This window comes from Ovis canadensis, chromosome 4, assembly GCF_042477335.2.
Source record: "Ovis canadensis isolate MfBH-ARS-UI-01 breed Bighorn chromosome 4, ARS-UI_OviCan_v2, whole genome shotgun sequence".
NCBI lineage: Eukaryota > Metazoa > Chordata > Mammalia > Artiodactyla > Bovidae > Ovis > Ovis canadensis.
The window spans coordinates 133,499,708-133,521,461 of NC_091248.1; the positions used below are offsets into that span (position 1 = coordinate 133,499,708).

Sequence of the window (21,754 nt, forward strand, 5' to 3'; positions counted from 1 at the left end):
ATTCACTGTGGGCAGACAACCCCTCCAGCACAGCTCTCCTGTGAACCTCCGCAGTCAGCGGCTCTGGGTTGTCTTTGTGATCATGTGTTTTCCCTCTTAAAGTTGATACAGATTTTCGGTAGGCTTTTTCATTTTTTTTTAATTAGGGAAACTTCAAGTAGACGGAACTGGGCCGCTCTGCTGTGCACGCGCTGCGTACCGTGGCCCGGAGCCCGCCGCCATCCCTGGGCCACCGCCTTCAGTGTCACAGCCTCAACCCGGGAGCACTTCAGGGCGAGGCTCTGACCTCTAGGGCCTCGCTCTGAAACACCCAGAACATTAACTGAAAACGTTTTACAGGTTGTGAGGCTACCAGTGACGAGGAGTGGTGTGTATTAATGGGGGACATCCATGACTGGCTCAGTCTTTTTAAAAAAAGTAGAACTTGTCACTGCATCCAGTTTCCCAGGAAGTAGTAGAGATTCATGTGTAATCATTAGGTTAAATACATACTTATTCTTAGAAACCTTTATTTGTCACAAAAGTTCCAATTTGAAGGGTGAGTCTGCAGTGAAAGGTCAGCCTTCCATGGTCCAGCCGCGCGACCGGCAGCACCCTTGTGTGAAACTCAAGTACAGGAGATGGAGGGCGCCTCACTGCCTGGGTGGGTCTGGTTCTGACACCCATGCTGCTTCCTGTTCTGAGCCGGGAGGGGCCGTGGGAGGAACATTCCATAGGTCTCAGAGCGGTGAAGGTGGCTGCCTTAGACGCACCTTTTCTTGGCTCTGTCTGAAGCCAGTGAGGAGAGGAATGAGAAATGCACCGCAGCAGGGCCTCGGCGCTCTATCGGAGCAGACTGTCCCTCCTTCCCATGCTCGCGGACTGAAGGGCAGCTGTGGGGCTAGAGGGTCGGGAGGGTCAAGTGTCTCTCCAGAGCACCCTTGCCTTTGGAGAGCGGCCCCTGGCTGCCCTGAGGCCCGGTCAGCAGCCCCGCCTGGTTTCTAGGTGTGCAGTGGCCCAGCCCCGTGGCTTACGCAGAGTTAGGGTTAACCAGCTCCTCAGACCGGGCTCATACAGCGAAAACGAGCCAGATGGTTTATTCAGTTTGCAAACACAAATGCAAGAGCAATAAACCAGTCACATCATACGGGGAGGGTAGGTCTCCTGCCCCATCTTCAGGTTCCCTGATTCCTATCTGAAGAGCAGGTGGGACACCACTATCGGGAGTTTATTTAAGGTGCTCCTTACGAAACAGCATATGTGGCTCTCCCTTCTTCACCTGCTCCCTTGACTTAATTTTTATTATTGTGACTAAATATGCTGTCTGCTAAAAGGCTGCTTTCTCTTGTGTAGTCTTCCTGAATCACTCTGGAGCTAAGCATCGGGCCGCTTTTGTTTCCCCGTCTGTGATCTCCGAGCGTCGGGCGCTCTTCCAGCTGCCGCTCAGCCAGGCGGCGGGCTCGCCCCCCGGGCTCCTCCGCGCCGGGCTCCTCCGCGCCGGGCTCCTCCGCGCCGGGCTCCTCCGCGCCGGGCTCCTCCGCGCCGGGCTCCTCCGCGCCGGGCTCCTCCGCGCCGGGCTCCTCCGCGCCGGGGCGCTCGCTGCGCTGTGGCAGCGGTGCAGGCACCCTGGGACCCCTCACTCTGCTGCTCTTCAGTTTCATACCCTTTCCTGATCGCAGTCCTGTGTGCTTGCTTGGCGTACTCCCTCGTTTTATTAATACACACCTTCAGTTGACTTCCTGAGAAAGGATGCATAGAAGGAAAGTGTATTTAGTAAACTTATTTAGTTTAGTAAACTTTAATAAAGTGAATTTAGTAAAAAAAAAAAAAGGCAGAAAAAAAAGTGAAGCAAAGCAGATATTTAATGTACTTAGAACTTTGGGAATGATGATATTGGTGCATTTCTCGAGAAATTTAAAAACAGTGTCAAAGTCCAGTCCACTCCAGAGATACAGTATACAGCACAGGGCATAAAGCCAGCATTTTACGCTAACTGTGAGTGGAGTATCCCTTTAAGCATTCGAATCCTGTGCTGTGCCCATGAGACATACACAATACCGCGCGCCCCTCACGTGCGCGAGTGTGCTCAGTCACGGCTGACTCTGTGAGGCCCTGTGGGCCGCAGCCCTCCAGGCTCCTCTGTCTGTGGGATGTTCCAGGCAAGGATACTGGAGAGAGTTACCATTTCCTCCTCCAGGAACATCAGTTGTGCCTTAATTAAAAAAAAAACAAACGCAGTCCAAGAAGTGTTACAGTGCTTCGAGGGTTTCTTTATGTGGTTGAACCGTAATTACTTGACTGGTGTATTTACAACCTTTCTCTCATAGTTCCTGCAGTTGCCCATTAGATTGTCACAGTGTCTACCACACCTTCTTCAGCTGTTTGTTAATGGGCTAAGAGGTGGGGATGCCAGGCCACCCGACCTGATAAATCTGTATGCAGGTCAGGAAGCAACAGTCAGAACCAGACATGGAGCTACAGACTGGTTCCAAATTGCAAAAGGAGTTCGTCAGGGCTGTATATTGTCACTCTCCTTATTTAACGTATAATGCTAGGCTGGATGAAGCACAAGGTAGAATCAAGATTGCCGGGAGAAATATCAGTAACCTCAGATATTGATACCAGATGACATCACCCTTATAGCAGAAAGCAAAGAACTAAAGATCCTCTTGATGAAAGTGAAAGAGAAGAGTGAAAAAGTTGCCTTAAAACTCAGCATTCAGAAAACTAAGATCATGGCATCTGGTCCCATCACTTCATGGCAAATAGGTGCGGAAACAATGGAAACAGTGAGAGACTTTATTTTGGGGGGCTCTAAAATCACTGCATATGGTGACTGCAGCCATCAAATTAAAAGATGCTTACTCCTTGGAAGGAAAATTATGGCCAACCCAGATAGCATATTGAAAAGCAGAGACATTACTTTGCCAACAAAGGTCCATCTAGTTAAGGCTATAGTTTTTCCAGTAGTCATGTATGGATGTAAGAGTTGGACCATAAAGAAAGCTGAGTGCTAAAGAATTGATGCATTTGAATTGTGGTGCTGGAGAAGACTCTTGAGAGTCCCTTGGACTGCAAGGAGGTCCAACCAGTCCATCCTAAAGGAAATCGGTCCTGAATATTCATTGGAAGGACTTCTGCTAAAGCTGAAGCACCAGTCCTTTGGCCCACTGATGCGAAGAACAGACTGATTTGAAAAGAACCTGATACTGGGAAAGATTAAAGGTAGGAGGAGAAGCAGGTGACAGAGGATGAGATGGTTGGATGGCATCACCAACTCGGTAGACTTGAGTTTGAGTGAGCTCCGGGAGCTGGTGATGGACAGGGAGGCCTGGTGTGCTGCAGTCCATGGCGTCGCAAGGAGTCGGACACGACTGAGAGACTGAACCAAACTGAACTGAGTGGATAGCATGGATGTTAGCATGCTCTACGTGTCAGATAGCGCAGAGAACATCTGTGTCACGCTGATTCCTGAGGAAATAGGGACAGGCAGCTCCAGATGCCTCAAGATGAGCTTCTGTGTAGGCAGATGAGCAGCTGGGCTGGGTCTCAGAGTTCCTTTCCACCAGTTGTGGGCCCACCAGGGAGTTACCGGGCAGAATTCGTGTGCTCAGACTTTGATAGCGTCTCACATTAAGTGAGTTCCGCTGTCAGAGGAGAGACTGAACATGAGAGGCCCGCGTGAAGGGTTCTCTCAATTGTAGCTGTTTCTGTTGATGAACGAGCAGGCAGCAACAAACACATCGCAGAGAAAGTGAGTCCAGGAGGTTCCTTGTCGGGCCTGGTGTTTTCAGTCACTCACGGCAGCGGCGTCCATACTAGAGAGGCTCCTGGGTGGAGCTGGATGGGAGTCTGAGTCTACGCTTGCTGAGCTTGTGGCCCCATCACTGGTCGTGTCCAGGACGGTGGGGGTTCAGGCCATCCCCCCGCAGCTGTGACCTTTTCTCCCCTCAAGCGTACTGCAGTATAATTGACAAGTAAAGCTGTAATATTTTAGTGCACCCTGTGATGGCTTGTATGAACACTGTGGTGGGATTCCTCCCCCTACCTGTGACATACCTCTCACCTGACGTGTTACACACCTGGCCTTTTAGCGGAGGTGGTGGGGCTGTAAGATCGCCTTTTCCACTGGCATTTCACGGGATTGGGGAGGAGAGCATCCACAGAGACAGTGCTGGAAGCTAGAGAAGACGGGTGAGAAGGAACCGCTGTCCTTTGTAATTGAGGATTGAAACTGTGATTCTCGGTGTTTTTATTGTAGGCTGCTAAATTTTGCAAATGAACTTTTCGTTTCGCACTTACGTGCGTTTTCAAGGACTTTCAGTGTTTAGTAATCTACGTGCTGTTGTGCTCTTTTAGGGTGGAAAAGTCAGGGTGTGTGAGTCCTGCTCACTAAAAACTTGACTTAGAAGATTAATTTCTTAACCACGTTGTGATTACTTTGACTGTGTCCACTAATGAAGGAAATTTGGCATGTTATGTAATTAGAAAACAGTTAACTTTTTACAGACTAACGAGTTGAACGTTTTGCTCTTTCAGATATGGATGTATCAGAACCTGATTAAACACAGTGCTCTGTTTGTCCAGCAGTTGGAAGGATCTGAGAGACTCACATGCTTGTTTCAGATAAAGAGGCTGATGAGCCTCTGTTGCAGGTAAACCCGTTGTCGCCCCAGCGCGGGTGGCGTGGTGGTCTCGTTGTCTAGAAAAACACTGTGTGTGTCAGTGTCTTAGTGGTTTCCCTGTTGTTATTGGATTTTGGGTTTGTTTTTTTTGAGACTGAAATGTTATGTGTATTAGTTTTTACTCCTCTGATCCTCTCTTTAGAAATTAAAATGTAGTTAAGCATACCTTCCAGGGGCTGTTTTCTTCCAGGTGTGGCCTGTAATCGCCCTGTGGGACGTCAGGCATCTGGTTGCTTGGCGAGTGGACAGGCCAGCTGAAAGGCCCGTCTCTGTGCCGATGGTCACTGATCCCAGGCCTCGGGGTCGCTGCCTGTGGGTGAAGGGTCAGGCCTTTCATCAGGCTGTCCTGACCTGCGTCCTGGACTCAGTACAGAGCACACTGAGGCAACATGAGCAGCAGCACTGGAATGAAAAAGCAATTGACATCTTCACCATTTTTCTAAAATTCGATGATGTCTGCACTGTAGCCACCTTTCAAATGATTCTGAGCCTTTAATACACTCTCAGCTACCTTTCTGGAAGCTGCGTGTAGTAAGGTTTATTTAGGGCTCCTATCAGAATGAGGCCTGTTAGCTGACTTTTCCAGATCCTGAGGTGCACTAGAGGCGAAGTGGAAAACCCCCAAAGAGAGAATGTGGACGACTGAGAGTCCCTGGAAATCTTTTTTTTTTTTCCAAACCCCTTTTATTTCTCGAAAAATGTCCTTTGGAAAACACACTGTGTGTGTTGATTCTCTGGAGCAGGGGTCTATGGACCTTGTCTGTAGATGCCTGCACGGCACAGTGGGGCCTGGGCGCCGTGGCCTCTGTTACACACACGGCTTTTCCCCTGAAGCCCTCAGAGGTGTCAGGCATGCCCTCCCCCAGAGCAGCACAGTCTGGGGCTCTCTTGACCTGGGGATTGTAGTTTGTGGCACTTAATGTGCTTATGAAGGTATTCATCGAGCAAGTAATTTCAGTAGATGATAGATCCAACTGCAGTTTCTGCTCTTTCCCCCAACGTTCTGTCTTGGAAGATTTCTGACGTGAGAAAAGTGTTGGGAAGCCCTTACTCCTGCTCCCGCTCCTGGACTCAGGGTCCATTTGCTGCGTGCGCTCTTCCTCCGTCTGTGCACACACAGTGTGCTGCTTCTCTGACGCGTGTGGAAGGGGGCTGCAGACAGCATGGCGCTTCCCTGCTCCCCTGTACTTGTCATGGGAAGGCACATTCTGGTAACGGCAATGCTGTTTTCTCCTCTGAGAGAACACATGGTTATTCTCTGGTGTCCTGATCTGCTCCCTATTCAGATTTCCTCAGTTATCTCAAAAGCTTTATCTTCTCTGTTTGTTTTGATGACCCTAGCATCCCTTTGGTTCCTTCTTCTCCTCTGTTTCCTTTCAACAGGGTATCGGGTCTGGAGGAAAGCTTTTCTCCCCTTGCCCGTTTGGGGCTGATGCAGCCTCTGGGGGGGGCGTGGCCCCGTGTGGTGGGGCGTGGCCCTGCGTCGCGCAACGTTTGCCTGCCAGGATCCTGGCCTGCAGTCACTTGACCCTGCAGGTCTCCAGACACTGCCCAGTGGCGCCCTGTGAAAGTTGCTGGCATGGGGCACACTTGATTCAGTTTAAACGTATATAACCAGACTGCCTCGGAGCAGGGCCTGTGAGGGACCCCGCACCTCACACCACCGCCACGTCCCGAGGCGTGTCTGTGCTCAGAGAGGCCCAGTGCCGCTGAAGACTCCTCTCCACGTAGTGCAGGCCCGCCCTGCCCTCTGTTGTTGGGCGCTGCCTTCCGCCTGGGGGTGTTCACGTTTGATGGCCTGTGCTGGGCCCTGTGTGGTGTCCATGGCTTACTCAGTGCTGGTTTCTCCAGCGGCGGCGTCCCTTCAGTGCTGGCTTGTTGGCTTGCTTGTGGAAAGGACCCTGCCTCCTCCCCGTTTAGGCTCGCCCCGCCTCGTGCTGTCTTTCAGCGCTTGATGGAGGGAGCTCTTCTCAGAAGCCCCCTGCCCCGTCTTCCAAGCCTCCGTGTCTCCTAGGACCACGGTACTTTGGGCTCACTTAATACCTCCCCTGCAGGCCCGAGCTTGGGACGGTTTTCTCTGAGGAAGCTGGTTCTCTTAGATGAGGAGTGAAATTTTAACAAAGTAAAATCAAAACAGTAATCTGTTAGAAACGTCAGTTGTTTTATGTTGCCGGCCAGGTGCAGGGCGCTGAATTTCAGGTGTGTAGGCAAGTCACCAGAGAAGGGGCGTGTGCCGCGTTCTCTCAGTCCCCGGGGGGATTCAGGTCCACTGTCTGGAGCAAGAAAAGCGTAGGCCGAGAGCCAGAGGCTGGTCCCTGCTGCGAGAGGAGGGGGAGCCCGGGGTGGAGCAGGAGAGGCCAGGCACGGTGTGGGGCGTGCAGGCGGAATTGGTCGTTGAGTTGGTGATGCTCAGTGTTAAGCAAAGTCAGGACTCGTGTGTGAGCATGTGCCAGTGACTTCACTTAACTGGTTACTCAAGGAGGGAACCAGTAAGATGTTCCAGCTGATTCAGATGAACCTGCCTCAGGGAATTTGTATTCCCCGTCTGACAGAGCCCTCTGCATTGCCAGGAACAGGAGTAATTCGTGTGGCTCTGTGTGGGAAACATTTGCACTGCCGTCAGCTTTCTCCAGGCTCGAGCCTGTCTGCAGAGTTGGGGGCGAGCCTGTGGAAGGCGGGGGTGGAGGGAACCCAGTGACTGAGCTGAGCTAGCCACCAGTCTCCCTCTCCCCTCCTCCCCACTATTTCACAGTCTGGTGATTTTTCCCTGCAGTAAGCCCGTTGGTCCCTGTGATGAGAGCTGTGATGGAGGGTGGGCACGGGGGTCTTGTTGGCTCGGCTGTAAGAGGAATTGAAAAGGGAGAAGAGAGCTGCACACACACAGATGAAGGCCCGGGTGGGAGAGGTGGTGGTGTCTGGAGAGTGACATGGGGAAGCTGACAGCCTGCTTAGTGAGGATCCCGGGGCAGGGAGATGGGCCTGGGGAGCCCGGCCTGAAATGGGCAGAGGCTGTGCGGCTGGAGGGCCTGGGGTCGGGCCTTAGTGCAGCCAGGATGGGTTACTCATTGTCTCAAGAAACAGCCCACGGCAAAGGAGACATGCAGATGTCCAATGAGCACCTGAAACGGCGTTCATGGAAATCGCTTGTCAGACTACAGTAAAGCACGCTGGTCCGGCTGCTAGAACGGCTATACTTTAAAGTGTCAGGACCATGTGAGGTGGGGATGGAGCAGCTGGGGCTCTCAGCCCCGCCTCTCACGTTGATGGTTCCTTGTGATGTCTGGCTGCCATGTGACCTGCAGTTCCTCGCCCGGGATCTTACCAGAAGTGAGGCAGGTCCACAAGGCTGCTTTGAGTGTTCAGACAGCTTTATTTATAACAAGAAAAGACTGGAAATGACGCAGGTCCCCGTCAGCACGTGAACAGATCACTGAACCCGGTGTTTCCGTGCTGTGGAGCAGTCCCGGCAGTAGAGGGGCCGCGTTGTCGGTGTGTGCCGGCTGAGCCCCAGAAGGTCGCTGAGGGGAGGCTCTGGGCGTTGATGTGCACGCTCTGTGTGACTCCTCCTGTGTAGAGCAGGAGAGAGTGCAGACGAGTCTCCAGTGACAGCGCAGCGCGGGGGGGTGGGGGGAGGCTTTACTAGGGGCCGAGGGGGAGCGGAGACGCGTCCAGTGTCTGCGAGGGTGTGATGCCAGAACTCACTGTTGTGGTTGTTCAGTCACCCAGTCGTGTCCCAAGCTTTGCAGCCCCACGACTGCAGCACGCCAGGCATCCCTGTCCTTCACTGTCTCCCAGAACTTGCTCACGCTCATGTCCATCGAGTTGGTGATGTCATCCAGCCATCTCATCCTCTCTTCTCCCCCTCTCCTCAATCTTTCCCAGCATCAGAGTCATTTGTAATGAATCAGCTCTTCCCATCAGGTGGCCAAAGTATTGGAGCTTCAGCTTCAGCATCAGTCCTTCCAGTGAATATTCAAGGTTGATTTCACTAAGGATTGACTGGTTTGATCTCTTGGCATTCTGAGGGACTCTCAGGAGTCTTCTCCAGCACCACAGTTTGAAAGCATCAATTCTTCAGTGCTCAGCCTTCTTTATGGTCCAGTTCTCACATCTGTACATGACTACTGGAGAAACTGTAGCTTTGATTCTGCAGAGCTTTGTTGGGAAAGTAATGTCTCTACTTTTTAATCTCTAGATTTGTTACAACTTTCCTTCCAAGGAGCAAGTCTCTTAATTTTGTGGCCGCAGTCACTGTCTGTTGTGATTTTTGAGCCCAAGAAAATAAAATTTGCCTCTGTTGCCACTTTTCCCCTATCTGTTTGCCTCAAAGTGATGGGACTGGATGCCATGGTCTTAGTTTTGTTTTTTTTTTTTTTTGGTCTTAGTTTTTTTTAATGAACTCACTGTATTGCCTGCTTCAGATGGGTACAAATTATCACACGTAAATTATGTCTCCATAAAGTTGATTTTTAAAGAATACTTTCTCTGAAAATAAAACTTAGTTTTGTAACAGCTAAGTCTTCCTTTCTGCCTGTAATTCTCATAGTGAGATCAGAGTCTTTAGTTAAAATGCTGGGTGACTAAGGACCGGAAGTAGATTAAGCTGTCTTCTTGGGGGATGTTTGGGGCATGAGGAATCTTGAAGGAGGCATGTTGGAAGGAGCTGGTGGGCACTTCTGAGGAGCCCCCCTAGCTGAGCTGGGTTAGATGGAGCACGGGCGGGTCAGGGACGCTCCACGGTCAGAGCCTCCCCACACTGACTTTCCTTGCCTGCTCCCCCTCCCGCCTTGATTGTGCATGCTCCTCTCTCAGCCCGGAGCCAGCGTCCTGTGTGGCTTGTAAGGAGGACTCAAGGTGCGGATGACGCGGTGCTTGGCTGTTTGCTGAGGCCCGTCTGCTTTCGGGGGCGTCGTAGGACTAGGGCAGAGGGGCCCGAGCACTTCCCACGCCTGAGTGAGGACAGTGTGAGGGCCCCTGGGAGGCACTTGCCGTCTGCGGCCCCTGGGATGCCTTTTCCGCTTTTACAGGTTGCTGCAGAGCTGTAACGATGACAGTCTGAATGTTGCGCTCCCCATGAGGATGCTGGAGGTGTTCTCCTCTGAGGACACTTACTTGCCTGTTTTACAAGATGCCAGCTACGTGGTGTCCATCATTGAACAAATTTTGCACTACATGGTTCAGAATGGTGAGTTGGTGGTGTCAGAACTGAGGGGGGCGCTGTTGTGAGCAGTTGGCAGTGGCTAGGGCACTTTTCAGGGCAGGGACCGGGCACTTTTCAGGGCAGGGACCGCGAGTCTGTGGCTGGGATGGGACCTTTGTGGGTCACAGATTCTAGCATCTCTCCCCTTCTCTACCCACCTCAGAATTTGGAGATGCATCTAATCTCTAACTTTCCCTGGTGCTTGAAAGTGAAGGAAACTAGGTCATCCGAGGTGCAGATACCTGGGCCCGCCGGGCTGGGCTGGGCTGGGCCGGGCCAGGCTGCCATGGCTAAACTTGGTGGCCTGCGTGCTGGGCGCAGTCAGCCTCCAGCACAGCAACATGCCGACCCACCTGGAGAGAGCCTGTCCCGGGAATCAAATGGTTCAGTAGAGAAGAGGAAGATGCTCAGTTTGTTTGAGGTTTCTTATTGACACCCATCTTCAAGCGACTGTGCTGTTGGGTGTCATAACCTCCATCTGAAAGTCCTCTGAGGACGCGTTAGTGACGTTGACAGAAAGACGAGGACGTGCACACGGTTCTTAAGACTTCTCTAACAGTTGAGTACCGTAAAATAAACCTTCTCGAGTTTATTCCAGGGAGTCCCTGGTGGCCTTGTGGTTAGGACTCAGCACTTTCAGTGCCAGGGGCCCTGGTTCAGCCCCTCGCTGGGGAACTGAGATCCCACGGGCCACACCACGTGGTCAGCAACAGCAGCAAAACTCTGACTTGTTCTCGCAGGTGGGGTATCGCTGCTCCTGGAGTCCAGGAACCCTAACGTTAAAATGGGTGTGTTACTGGTCATAAAAGGAGCTATCAAAAGACATTCCAGGAAGCAGCAGTTACTGATAAAAACATAATTTTGCTTTTGTTTTCTTGATGGACTACTCTAGGTTAAATCTAGCTAATTTAATCCTCAAGATTAAAATTGTAGAAATTAAATTCTTATACATCCAGCCTTACTGCTTGGTTGGTTAAAAAAAAAAAACAACAAGAAACCCTACTTAGTTTGTTGAAAAATTAGGGAAATTACTGAGTTAATTAAAACTAAATTGAAAATTACAGAATTTGATCTTTAAAGAAAAAATTTTAAAGTCCACGGTGTTGATGTATTATTGCATATATAGATATTAAGGCTAAGCATTTCATAAAAAGGTTTTACTTTTGCTTTCTAAAAGTGTGAAGAAGATAGCTAAGGAATATGCATTTTTCTTGAATGTGTGTTGAGCGAGGCAACACTTTGAAGTCTTACACAGAAAGTGCTGCTTCCAGCATCTTCTGTGGCATAGCCGCGTTTCACCTTTTTCGATAAGTTACTTCCTGACACCACTAGTCTATGACATTCTGACATCCTGTCTCTCCGTCAGTTTGTGTCACCGCGCACCAGGCTGCCTTAACCTGGAGCTTTTCAGGGTCGTGACTCGGCTGCTCCTTGATGCGTGGTTCCTGCTGTCAGTCTGTTCAGTGCGCGCATCTGATAGAATAGGGTGACACTCCAGAATTCTTCTTGATATGTTTAACATTTTTTTGATGTATTTCTTTTTTCGGGTTTTTAAAAAATATATATTTAGTATTTTTTGACTGTGGTGGGCTTTCATGGCTGAGCGGCTTTCTCTGGCTGCAGCGAGTTGGGGCTCCTCTCTAGTTACTTGGGTCCTGGGGCCTCTCGTCGCAGTGGCTTCTTTGCTCACGGCTCCCGGGTTCTAGAGCACAGGCTTGGCAGTTGTGGCTCACGGGCTCGGTTGCTCCCTGGCATGTGGGGTCTCTGCAGGCCAGGGATCAAACCTGTGTCTCCTGCATTGGCAGGTGGGTCCTTAACCGCTGGACCACCAGGGAGGGCCCTGTATTCTCAGTCTTATAGCAGAAGAGCTTTCCCTGTCTTGTGAAGTGTTGGCTGGTTAAGCAGTGTCTGTGAGGTTAGGGTTGGGGTGGTCACGGAGCAGGTCTAGTGGTCCCCTGTGGGGATGCCCTGTTCAGCAGCCGAACCTTGGGTGCAGAGTGGGGAGCCCCCGACAAGTGGGGAGTGTGTTTTTGCGTGCTTACAATGGCGAGGTGCTCACAGACTACAGCTGGAGACGTACGTCCTGCCGCAGGAGAGGGCGCAGCCCCGCAGGGCTGGTGGCCCAGGATGTTAGAGGTGGCAGAGGAGCCCTCCCACTGCTTAGGCGGGCCATGCCCGTGTGTCTGCTTCACACAGGTCACCTGTGAAACACGTGAACCCCTCGGTGCCCACACTGTGGTCTCCAGAAGGAGCCGTTCCTTTAAAGGGAACTTGAGTCCCGGGAGGAATGGCTGGGAGATGAGCAGGCGGGGCCCAGACATCTTATCCCATCAGAAGGCAGACAGGTGCTCCAGAGTCCGGGCCTGGGGTGACAGCCAGGAGCACAGCGCTGTGGACGGAGTCTGCTCAGGGCCTGCAGTCCTGGGTCAGCGTGATGGTTTCTACAGCCACACAGCGGCGTGGTTACTTGGAGGATGCCTAGGAGACAGCTTTTGAAAATCCCACTGTGAGCTTTTTACTTGGCTCCTGATTCAGGCAAACTAGTTTAAAAAAAAGTTTAGAGACAGTTGGAGACCTGGTCACTCATCGGTATTTGTGGTAGTAAGAAGTTGTTACAAATTTATTTTAAGATAATAGTGTTCTTTGATGATGTGCTGAAATAGTTGTATCTTGGCCTGGTCCCAGGTGAGAGGTGGTGTAGGTGATTGTGTGTAGTTGATCGTTGTTGGTGCTGAGCAGTGGGTTCCTCGACTTTACACATCACTTCAAGTTACTTGGGAACCAAAAGGTTTACTTGATAAAAACTTGAAGGAAAAACTAACTTGAATTTGGACTTACGGAGATTTATAAAGAGCAGTTAAAAATTGCCAAGTTTGTTTTCCCCTTGTTGTAAAAAAAAAAAAAAGATAGGGGTATTGATATTTTAATACAAATTGATACAACTTATAAATTTTTTTTTTCTTTCAGGGTATTATAGATCTCTCTATTTGTTAATTAACAGCAAGCTTCCATCAAGTATTGAATATTCTGATTTATCTCGAGTTCCTATAGCAAAAATTTTGCTAGAGAATGTTTTAAAACCATTGCACTTTACGTACAACTCCTGTCCAGAAGGTGCAAGGTGAGAATGAAATCAGTTTATTGATTTTGTAATTCCGCAAGATCTGTATCTAACTAACTTTGACACAGGGTGCTGTCTGAAATATGGACTTGAAAGTCAGTTTTGCTTTATTAGTGTGACTCAGTTTAAAGAAAAATATACTTTTTCTATCTGGCCTGCACCCAACATAAATTTATAATTCTGGTGACCTGGTTATTTTCTTGCTTTCTAGTAGCTATCAGAAGATAGAAAAATATAGCAAAGTCTTGTTTTTTTTTTTTTAATAGGAATAATAGAGCATTAAGTTTAGGGTGCTCTAGTTAATCTGAAAAACTTGACTGACGAAAAGGTTATTTTGTGTACAGTGATTTTATCAATGATTTTGTGGATAGCGTATTTTGATTTTATTACGAGCTTCCATTTTTCTTCATTAGGCAACAGGTTTTTACAGCCTTCACGAAGGAGGTCCTGACGGCCCCCTTCACGGAGCAGGTCTTCCACTTCGTCATCCCTGCCCTGGCGGACCCACGGGCCGTCTTCCCCTACGAGCCCTTCCTGACCGCACTGCTGTCCCTGGAGGGCAGGCGCCCCGCCACCAGTGGGGGCGCGCCCTGGCTCTTCTACTTCGTCTTAACCGTTGGTGACAATTATTTGGGTATGAAACATAGGGTGTCCCGCTGAGCTCACGTAGAGGCAGCATGCGTAGATGGGAGCAGGGCGGGGCGGGGTGCATGGCCGGGTGTCCCCTTGTCAGCACGGCCTCTGGGGGAGGAGCTCCTCGGAAGAGCAGGTTTGCTTAAGGCCGTGGCCTGGCCAGTGTCCCCGGGCATAGTGTCCGGGCAGGATGAAAAGTCTGATTTAACAGGGCCACACAGGTTAAAACGAGTCTTAGGGTTGGATGGGCCGATCTCTGAGTGCGGGGCTGCTCTCCCCCATCTGTGCTAAGCTGCTGGGCTGCCTGGCATAGCATTTGGGTATCTTATGCTAAAATACTTGAGTGCCCACATCTGCACGCGAAATATTAGAGATGTGATGTGTGTCCTGGTCGGAAATGCCTCTCGGAGTTCAGGAGAAGCGGTCCCCCGCATCTGCCAGTTTCTCACCCCTCCTAACTAACGGTGTGGCTGTCTCACCAAGGCGCGCTCTCCGAGGATGGGCTGCTGGCGCACCTGCGAGTCCTCCAGGCCCTCCTGTCCCAGCTGCCCGTCTCGCCCACCCGCGCCAGCGGCCAGGATGCAGCCAGCGACTCAGACGAAGAGGAGGGGGAGGAGGCCGACAGGCCGGCCAGCGCTCCGGTGAGCCCCCAGCTGTGCGTGTGCACGCCCTGTGCTCCCCAGGCCTCTTCCTTACACCCACGCTCACACGTATGGGCACGCGCAGCTGTGCGTCTGCTTTCTGGTGTAAACCAGGAGTACAGTCTGTCAGTTGAGCTTGCTGTCCAGTTGCTCAGTCGTGGCCGACTCTTCGCAACCCCGTGGACTGCAGCAGGCCAGGGTGCCCTGTCCTTCACCACCTCCCAGAGTGTGCTCAGATTCATGTCCGTTGAGTCGGCGATGACATCTAGCCACTTCATCCTCTGCCACCCCCTTCTCCCTTTGCCTTCAGTCTTACCCAGAATCAAGGTCTTTTCCAACGCAGAGACGTGCAGTCTTATGTTTGGCCTTTCAGTGCCAAGTAGGGACACCACTCTTCAAGTGAAGCTATTGGTTTAGAAGGTTAAGCTCCTGTTTACAGGAGGAGCACTTACTGTGTGCCAGGCACTATTCCACTCTTTTATTTTTATTTTTAAGAATTTTTAAAAATAACAGCTTGATTGACATACATTTTTCCATAAAATTCACCCTTTTATTTTTTAAAATAAATTCTTACCTGTCTGTTTTTTGTTTGTTTGTTTGTTTGTTTTGCTTCATAGCATGTGGATCTTGTAAGATCTCTTAGTTCCCCACCCAGGAATTGAATCTGTGCCTTCTGCAGTGGAAGTACAGAGTCCTAACCACTGGACCACCAGGAAAGTCCCAGAATGAGCCCACTTAAAGTGACACACTGCTCAGTGACTTTGCAGTGCATGAACATAGCTAGGCATCTGTCCCACTGAGCCTAGACCATCTTCATCACTCCACAGAGATGCTCCGGTCAGGCCCTCTCCTGCTTCTCCTCCCCGGCCCCTAAAAGAAAAGCAGGGCAGGTTTCCTCTTAACTGTCTCTTGAACACTGCAGAGCCTCTCTGGTCTTTTTCACAGGTTTTATAGATGGTAAACGTTACGATTCACTTTGAAACTCATTTCATGCACGTTGTCACATTTTATCTCCGAGTTCCCCTTCTCCCTCTTCTTACCTAGCAGTGCTTCCTGTGTGTTTTCAAGGAATAAAAACCTCATGTCACACACGCTGTTTGTCTTACCTAAGTGGTGTAGTCTGCCACTGATGTCTTTTTCTCTTAATTACACAATTGCAGTGCCTTGAGGTGTGGCTGAACTAGGTTTAAGGTTTTTGTTTGTTTGTTTGTTTGTTTTGTTTAGAATATGTCTCTTTGGTTGGTGCCAAGTCTAGTCCCAGGAAAATGCCCTTGAGAACATGCTGGGGGGAGGGGGAGCAGGGGGTGGAGCAGAAGGGCTCAGAGGCTCCCTTAGCAGAGAGGAAGCCAGCCCAGCAGAGGGATGGGGGCAGCCGGTGTGGCCAGCGCAGGGCTTGTTACAGAGGGCGGATCCGAGGGTTCTGATGGGCGCTGGGGCTCTTGCTACGTCTTGTCACAACTCAGATGCAAAGAAGTGTGAATTGTATGGTCAAAAAAAAGTGAGATCTGATAGATGAAAAGTTGATAAAACTTCTGTTTTCAGAAGACAGTTTGTTCATACTTACCTTCTAGAGACTGTGTGACATTTAAATATTACCTGTGTAGGCACACCTCATTTTATTATATTTCTCAGCTACTCTGCTTTTATACGTTAAAGGTTTTTGTCAGTTCTGTGTTGTCAGATGATAGTGAGCATTTTTAGCAATAAAACATTTTTAAATTAAGGTAGGTGCATTGTTTTATTAGACATTGCCATCACATTATGCACTTCCTAGGCTACAATAGGGAGAAGGCAATGGCACCCCACTGCAGTGCTCTTGTCTGGAAAATCCCATGGACGGAGGAGACTGGAAGGCTGCAGTCCATGCGGTCGCTGAGGGTCGGACATGACTGAGAGACTTCACTTTCCCTTTCATGCATTGGAGAAGGAAATGGCAACCCACTCCAGTGTTCTTGCCTGGAGAATCCCAGGGACGGGGCAGCCTGGTGGGCTGCCGTCTGTGGGGTCGCACAGAGTCAGACACGACTGAAGCGACTCAGCAGCAGCAGCAGGCTACAAGAGAGAGTGAACAGTTTTCACATGCGCTGGTAAGCCAGGAGGTTCATGTGGCTCGCTTTATTCCGGTGCTCGCTTTGCCGTGGTGATCTGGAGCCACGCCTGTGCCATCTCCACCGAGTGCCGCTGCACAGTGTAATTTGTGCCTGAGTGCGAAAGAGGAGAGAGAGAGCTGGCTCAAAACTCAGCATCAGAAAGCGAACATCATGGCACCAGGTCCCAAGACTTCATGGGCAAATCGATGGGGAAACAGTGACATTTCATTTTCTTGGGCTCCGACATCACTGCAGACTGCAGCCACGAGATTCAGATGCTTGCTCCTTGGAAGAAAAGCCATGGCAAGCATAGCATATTGAAGAGCAGAGACACCAGTCTGTTGATGGGGGTCTGCTAGTCAAAGCTGCTGGTTCTTCAGGGAGTCAGATACAGATGGGAGAGTTAGACCATGAAGAGGGCGGGGTGCTGAAGAGCTGATGCTTTTGAATTGTGATGCTAGAGAAGACTCTTGAGAGTCCCTTGGACTGCAGGGAGATCAAACCAGTTATTCCTAAAGGAAATCAGTCCGGAATCTTCATAGAAAGGACTGATGCTGAAGCTGAAGCTCCAATACTTTGGAAGAGCCGACTCATTTGAGAAGACCCTGATGCTGGGAAAGATTGAGGGCAGGAGGAGAAGGGGACAACAGAGGATGAGAGGGTTGGATGGCATCACTGACTGAATGGACATGAGTTTGCGCAAGCTCTGGGAGATGGTGAAGGACAGGGAGGCCTGACGTGCTGCGGTCCATGTGGTCGCAGAGAGTCGGACACGACTGAGTGACTGAACAGCAGCAGCGACGTGCGGATGCACGCGTGTGAGCTGCGTCTCTCGCAGGGCGTGTCATGTGGCAGAGCGTTACGGATCACACAAGCTGCATCCCTCCAGGCTCCCAAGCAGTGCAGTCAGCAGTGCCCAAACTGCACGTGCAATCACATTTGTTTCCTCATGTATATGTGTGTGTGCGTGCATACGTGTGTGAGGAGAGTCTGTGTTTCACTAATAGACCAGATAGGTAAGCTCCATTGAGTATTAGCTCAGATTTCAGTCAGTGTATCAGATATTCGAGAGAAGTTGAGATACAAAATGACAGGTTTATGTATGCATTTTGATTTTTTTAACGTTTTTAAATATTTGCTTAAACTGTGGTATCTCAAGTCATCTAAAGTGGACATTTTGCCGGATGATAATCCGTTTTCACACGGGTGCTTTGTCTAGAGCGGTCTGAGCACTGTGGAGTGAGCCCTGCTCTCAGTGTGAGGACCTAGAGCTCGTCAGTCCCCCAGCAGCCGCGCCCACGGCCCTGCTCCGCAGGCACAGAGGGACCCGCAGGGGTGCCCTCGGTCTGCAGGGGACCTGAGGGCCCTTCGGTGCACGACTTAGCAGAGACGCTGACGTTGTCCGTCGTGATGTGGGTGGCCTTTAGATAGTGCCTGTCGTGTGTGAGTCGCGCTGAGCTCTGCCGGGACGTGGCTGACCGAACGGTCCCTCTGCCTTTCAGGAGGACGGGCGGCTGTCTGTGCTGTACATCGCCGAGGAGTGTCTGAAGAAGCTGGACACGAAGCAGCAGACCAACACGCTGCTGAGCCTGGTGTGGAGGGACTCGGCCAGCGAGGAGGCCTTCACGCTGATGGCGGCCATCTGCCACACGCTCATGGTGCAGCACCGCGTCCTGGTGCCGCGGGCCAGGCGAGTGCCATGCCCCCTGCTGCGCGGGCGCCCCGGGCCTCCCGCCCTGGTGGGGGCTCAGGCCTGCCCGGGGCCCGGTGAGGGAGCCCGCAGAGGCTCGGGCTGTCAGAGTGCCGTGACGGTTTACTTTGGTGCCTGAGGAATCCTTTTGTTCTTCAAAGCAGTGAAGTGAATGTTTGAAGGACAAAGCATGGAAGTTTGAATGTGGCCGGTGGATGTGACGGTAACTTTCAGCTCCCCTGTCCCTGTGCTTTGAGGGACAGCTGAGCAGGTTCCTAGGCTTCGGCAGACATGTGCTCAGGGCAGGACGTGAGAGTGGGCACGGTTGTGGGCGGTCCACCAGGAGCTGAGGTCCTCCCGCTGCAGGCGTGTGGGGGCGTGCGTTCCCGGCGGCCCGGCAGAGCCCCTCTTCTGTGGAGAGCTGTTTCTTTGGCTAGGAGAGCATTCTTTGACACGAACTGCGTGCAGGGAGCACTCGGCCGCAGCGGCCTTGTAAACAGTCGTGCAGCCAGCTAATTAGGTGCGATCTTGGCTCGCTGGTGTTTATTACTGTCTGAGGAAGTGAGGCGGCGTGAGGCAGTGAGCCCTGGGTGAGTTGATTAGCTCACGGTGGGCTGATTGCATCGGAGCAGGATGTGAGATCTGAGGACCTGCAGCCCAAGCAGGCCTCTGGTTTTATTGGAGCTCAGAGTCCATGGCTCTGGGCAGTAATGCCTGGACTTGATGTATCACTGCCCTGGCCTGAGGTTTACTGCAGAACCGCTTCCACAGGGTGTTTAATGGGAGAGGAGCTTTATACGTAGCCTGGGTTTTATGAGTACAGCACCTGTTTCCTCTAAGAAAGTACTCTAGGAATTTTATTTATGGTTTAAATATATTAGGTTCTGAGTATTTAGAGTGTTTTTCATAGCTCGTAAAAGAGCAAAGAGGCTTATTTTCGCTGTTGTAGATGTTAACTGCTTTCAGCTTTTTACGAAGGTATTTAAAAGATGATTAGTCAAGTCTAGGCGAATAACTCTCTCTCAGCTCCTCCCAGGCTCGTAGTAGTCCCCCTTATTTTCAGGGGTGGGGTTTGTGGCTTTCGCTTCTGTTTACCATTGATCGTCAGGAACTCTGAAGGAATTTGGAGGCCCTTTCTTCATTGATACGGGAAGGTTTCTAAGATACATGTGTAAGTGAAGAAAAGGTTTCAGAACAGTGAGTAGTAATGTTTTGTGCCTTAAAAGGCGGGAAGGGTGGAATGTGTATCTGCATAAAGAAACCTGGCGGCGCTCACAGGAAATTCACAGGCGTGATGAATCACACGTCTGGGCTCCTTGTGGGGGTGGGGGCGCGGGTCGAGGAGGTGGAGAGAGTGGACTTTGAACTGTATACTTTAACAGGGTTTTGGGTTTTGAATTATGTGAATTATTTTAATTTTTAAAGATTAAGTAGTTAACGAATCTCTATCTCCTTTTATGAAAGTCTGTAGATCTTACCATTGAACTTGGAAATCTGAATAAGTTTTTGAATTTAAAAATTGCTCTTCTTTTGGAAAACACATTCACTAACTTTGAATGTGAGCAGGCATTCACTGGTTGCGCTGGGGCTGGGAGAAGGCCGGCTCTCTCCCAGTGTCGCGAGAACTGAGCCTCGTAGGTGGATACTTCGCAGTCATGAGGACAGCGGCTCGCAGGCGCTCAGCTTCGCTCTTGGCCGACTCTCCTCTGGCTTCTTGGGCAGGAGTCTGGTGTTTTACTGGTGGGTTTGTGCTGCTGGGGGCCGTCCACCGTGCAGGAGGGCCCGCTTGCTGCCACCCATCTCCCTGGCAGTCTGCGCGGTGGTGGGACCCTGAGCCCAGCCTCCCCTCCACCACGTCCCTGTCCTGGGAGCCGGTCTGCGTGCTGCCCAGCAGATGCAGGGCTCGCCTGAGCTCCCTCTCCTCCTGGGCTCCTCCTCCTCGCGGCCTTCTGCAGGCGCGTCGTGGCGTCTGCTTCACTGTCCCTAACCTCGCCCTCTCTTTGCTCCTGGGCTCCTCCTCCTCCCTGCCTTCTGCAGGTGCGTCCTGGCCTCTGCGTCAGTGTTTCCTAACCTCGCCCTCTCTTCGTGTTCAGTGTCTTTCTTCCTCTCTGCCTGGTAGATTCTCTGCGGTCTTGTCCACGCAGATGGCTTTCCGAAGCCCCGGACTCGACTTCAGCGCCTCGGCGGGGCCGTCCTCTCCTTTCACAGTGCTTGCGGTGGAGCTCAGCATCTTCCCCAAAACCTGGGGTCACGCTGTGGCCGCGGTGTCCCGAAGGCAGCCACTAATGAATCGTGTCCCCTCCGCTTTCCCCGGCACACCAGCCACGTCGCGGGCACTCACTGCAGCCTCACGTGGCCGGCTCCTCAGCACAGACGGTCGTGCGGAGCAGTGCTGCCTGGGCGTCTAGGCTGAGACTCGCTCCTGTCTCAGTGATTCCCTGTGTGCCTTCAGTCCCCATGGTGTGTGCGTGCTGTGGGCCTCGTGTCGCGTGTTCCCAGACTGAATTGTCAAAGTACGACCCTCACTATTTCGTTGTCCTGCTTAAACACCTGCCGGTGAATCCTTCTGTTGGGGAAATCTTCCCTTTCCTTTGCTGACTGTGGTGCGGTGTCCTTTCCTAACCCAGCGTTGCTTGCCTCTCCGGCTCCGTTTCTCGCTGTGGAAGGCTGTCCCTGCCTCAGCCTGGCTTTGCTCCTTTCACGTTGTCGCTTTCCTCTGCGCCTCCAGGTGTCCCACGCCCTCCCTCTCCCGCGCTAGTGTCTGTCCAGGGACAGCGGCCGCCCCCCTGCCGCCTCCTGGCTGCCGTGTTGGTCAGAGCCCTGCGGAGGCTGTAGCCTTTCAGAAATCCTCCTGGTTTATATCCTGAGAGCTCACCCGTGACTGCAGCCCCCGGGGGACCTTTCACTTCACTGTAGGGCCTCTTAGAAAGCTGATTTTAAGGAGTTTGGATTTATACTTAAGGTGGGCAGAAGAGCACATTCTTGGGGGCTCTTTTGTTTCATTAATGTCTAAAGACTTTGAAATGGCATTTTAAAGATAATGTTTTAAGGATCATGGCCTCCCTGGTAACTCAGATGGTAAAGAATCTGCCTGCAGTTTGGGAGACTTGGGTTCGATCCCTGGGTCGGGAAGATCCCCTGGAGAAGGAGATGGCAACCCACTCCAGTATTCTTGCCTGGAGAATCCCATGAATGGAGGAGCCTGGTGGGCTACAGTCCATGGAGTCGCAGAGAGTCGGACACGACTGAGCGACTGACGCTGTAAGGATCAGAAAGGTTGAGGTGACCATTCTCCTTTAGTTTTCTTGTCCATATATCAAATCATAAGCCATTAGAATTCATTATATCCTGTGCTCAGTTCTTCTACCAGAAACTAGAGCAGCCAGCCTGACTGTGTCTCGCGCCCCTAACCACTGGTCCGGGCAGTCGGGCGCAGTGTTGCCCTGTCTGCTCTCTCAACACCACTGATGTGGTCGTGGACACTCCTTAGCTCTTGATTACAGAATCATAGTTTTAATAATTTGAGATAGGATGACTGTGCAGATGACTTCAGAGGAGAATACAAACTCGTGTTTCGTGTACGTCCCAGAAGTAGTCTACACTGTTCATGTTTTTGTAAAGCGATTTTTAGAGGATTTTAGAACCAATACCAAGAATGTACCTACAGAGAGAAACAGTTTTTTGGGGGGGACTGTGATTTCATGTGTACATTTAT

The 21,754-nt window shown here is 51.2% G+C and overlaps 1 protein-coding gene across 4 annotated transcripts in view; it reads left to right on the forward strand.

Annotated features, from left to right (window-relative positions):
* UBE3C (ubiquitin protein ligase E3C) overlaps positions 1 to 21,754 on the forward strand; it is a 114,172-nt gene that overhangs the window by 25,578 nt on the left and 66,840 nt on the right. For all 4 annotated transcript variants that reach the window (XM_069587241.1, XM_069587242.1, XM_069587239.1 and 1 more), the window contains exons 5-10: positions 4,519 to 4,634; positions 9,692 to 9,849; positions 12,832 to 12,985; positions 13,399 to 13,619; positions 14,102 to 14,259; positions 17,852 to 18,039. In XM_069587241.1, coding sequence (XP_069443342.1) covers positions 4,519 to 4,634; positions 9,692 to 9,849; positions 12,832 to 12,985; positions 13,399 to 13,619; positions 14,102 to 14,259; positions 17,852 to 18,039 — 995 coding nt within the window. The remainder of the gene's footprint in view (positions 1 to 4,518; positions 4,635 to 9,691; positions 9,850 to 12,831; positions 12,986 to 13,398; positions 13,620 to 14,101; positions 14,260 to 17,851; positions 18,040 to 21,754) is intronic.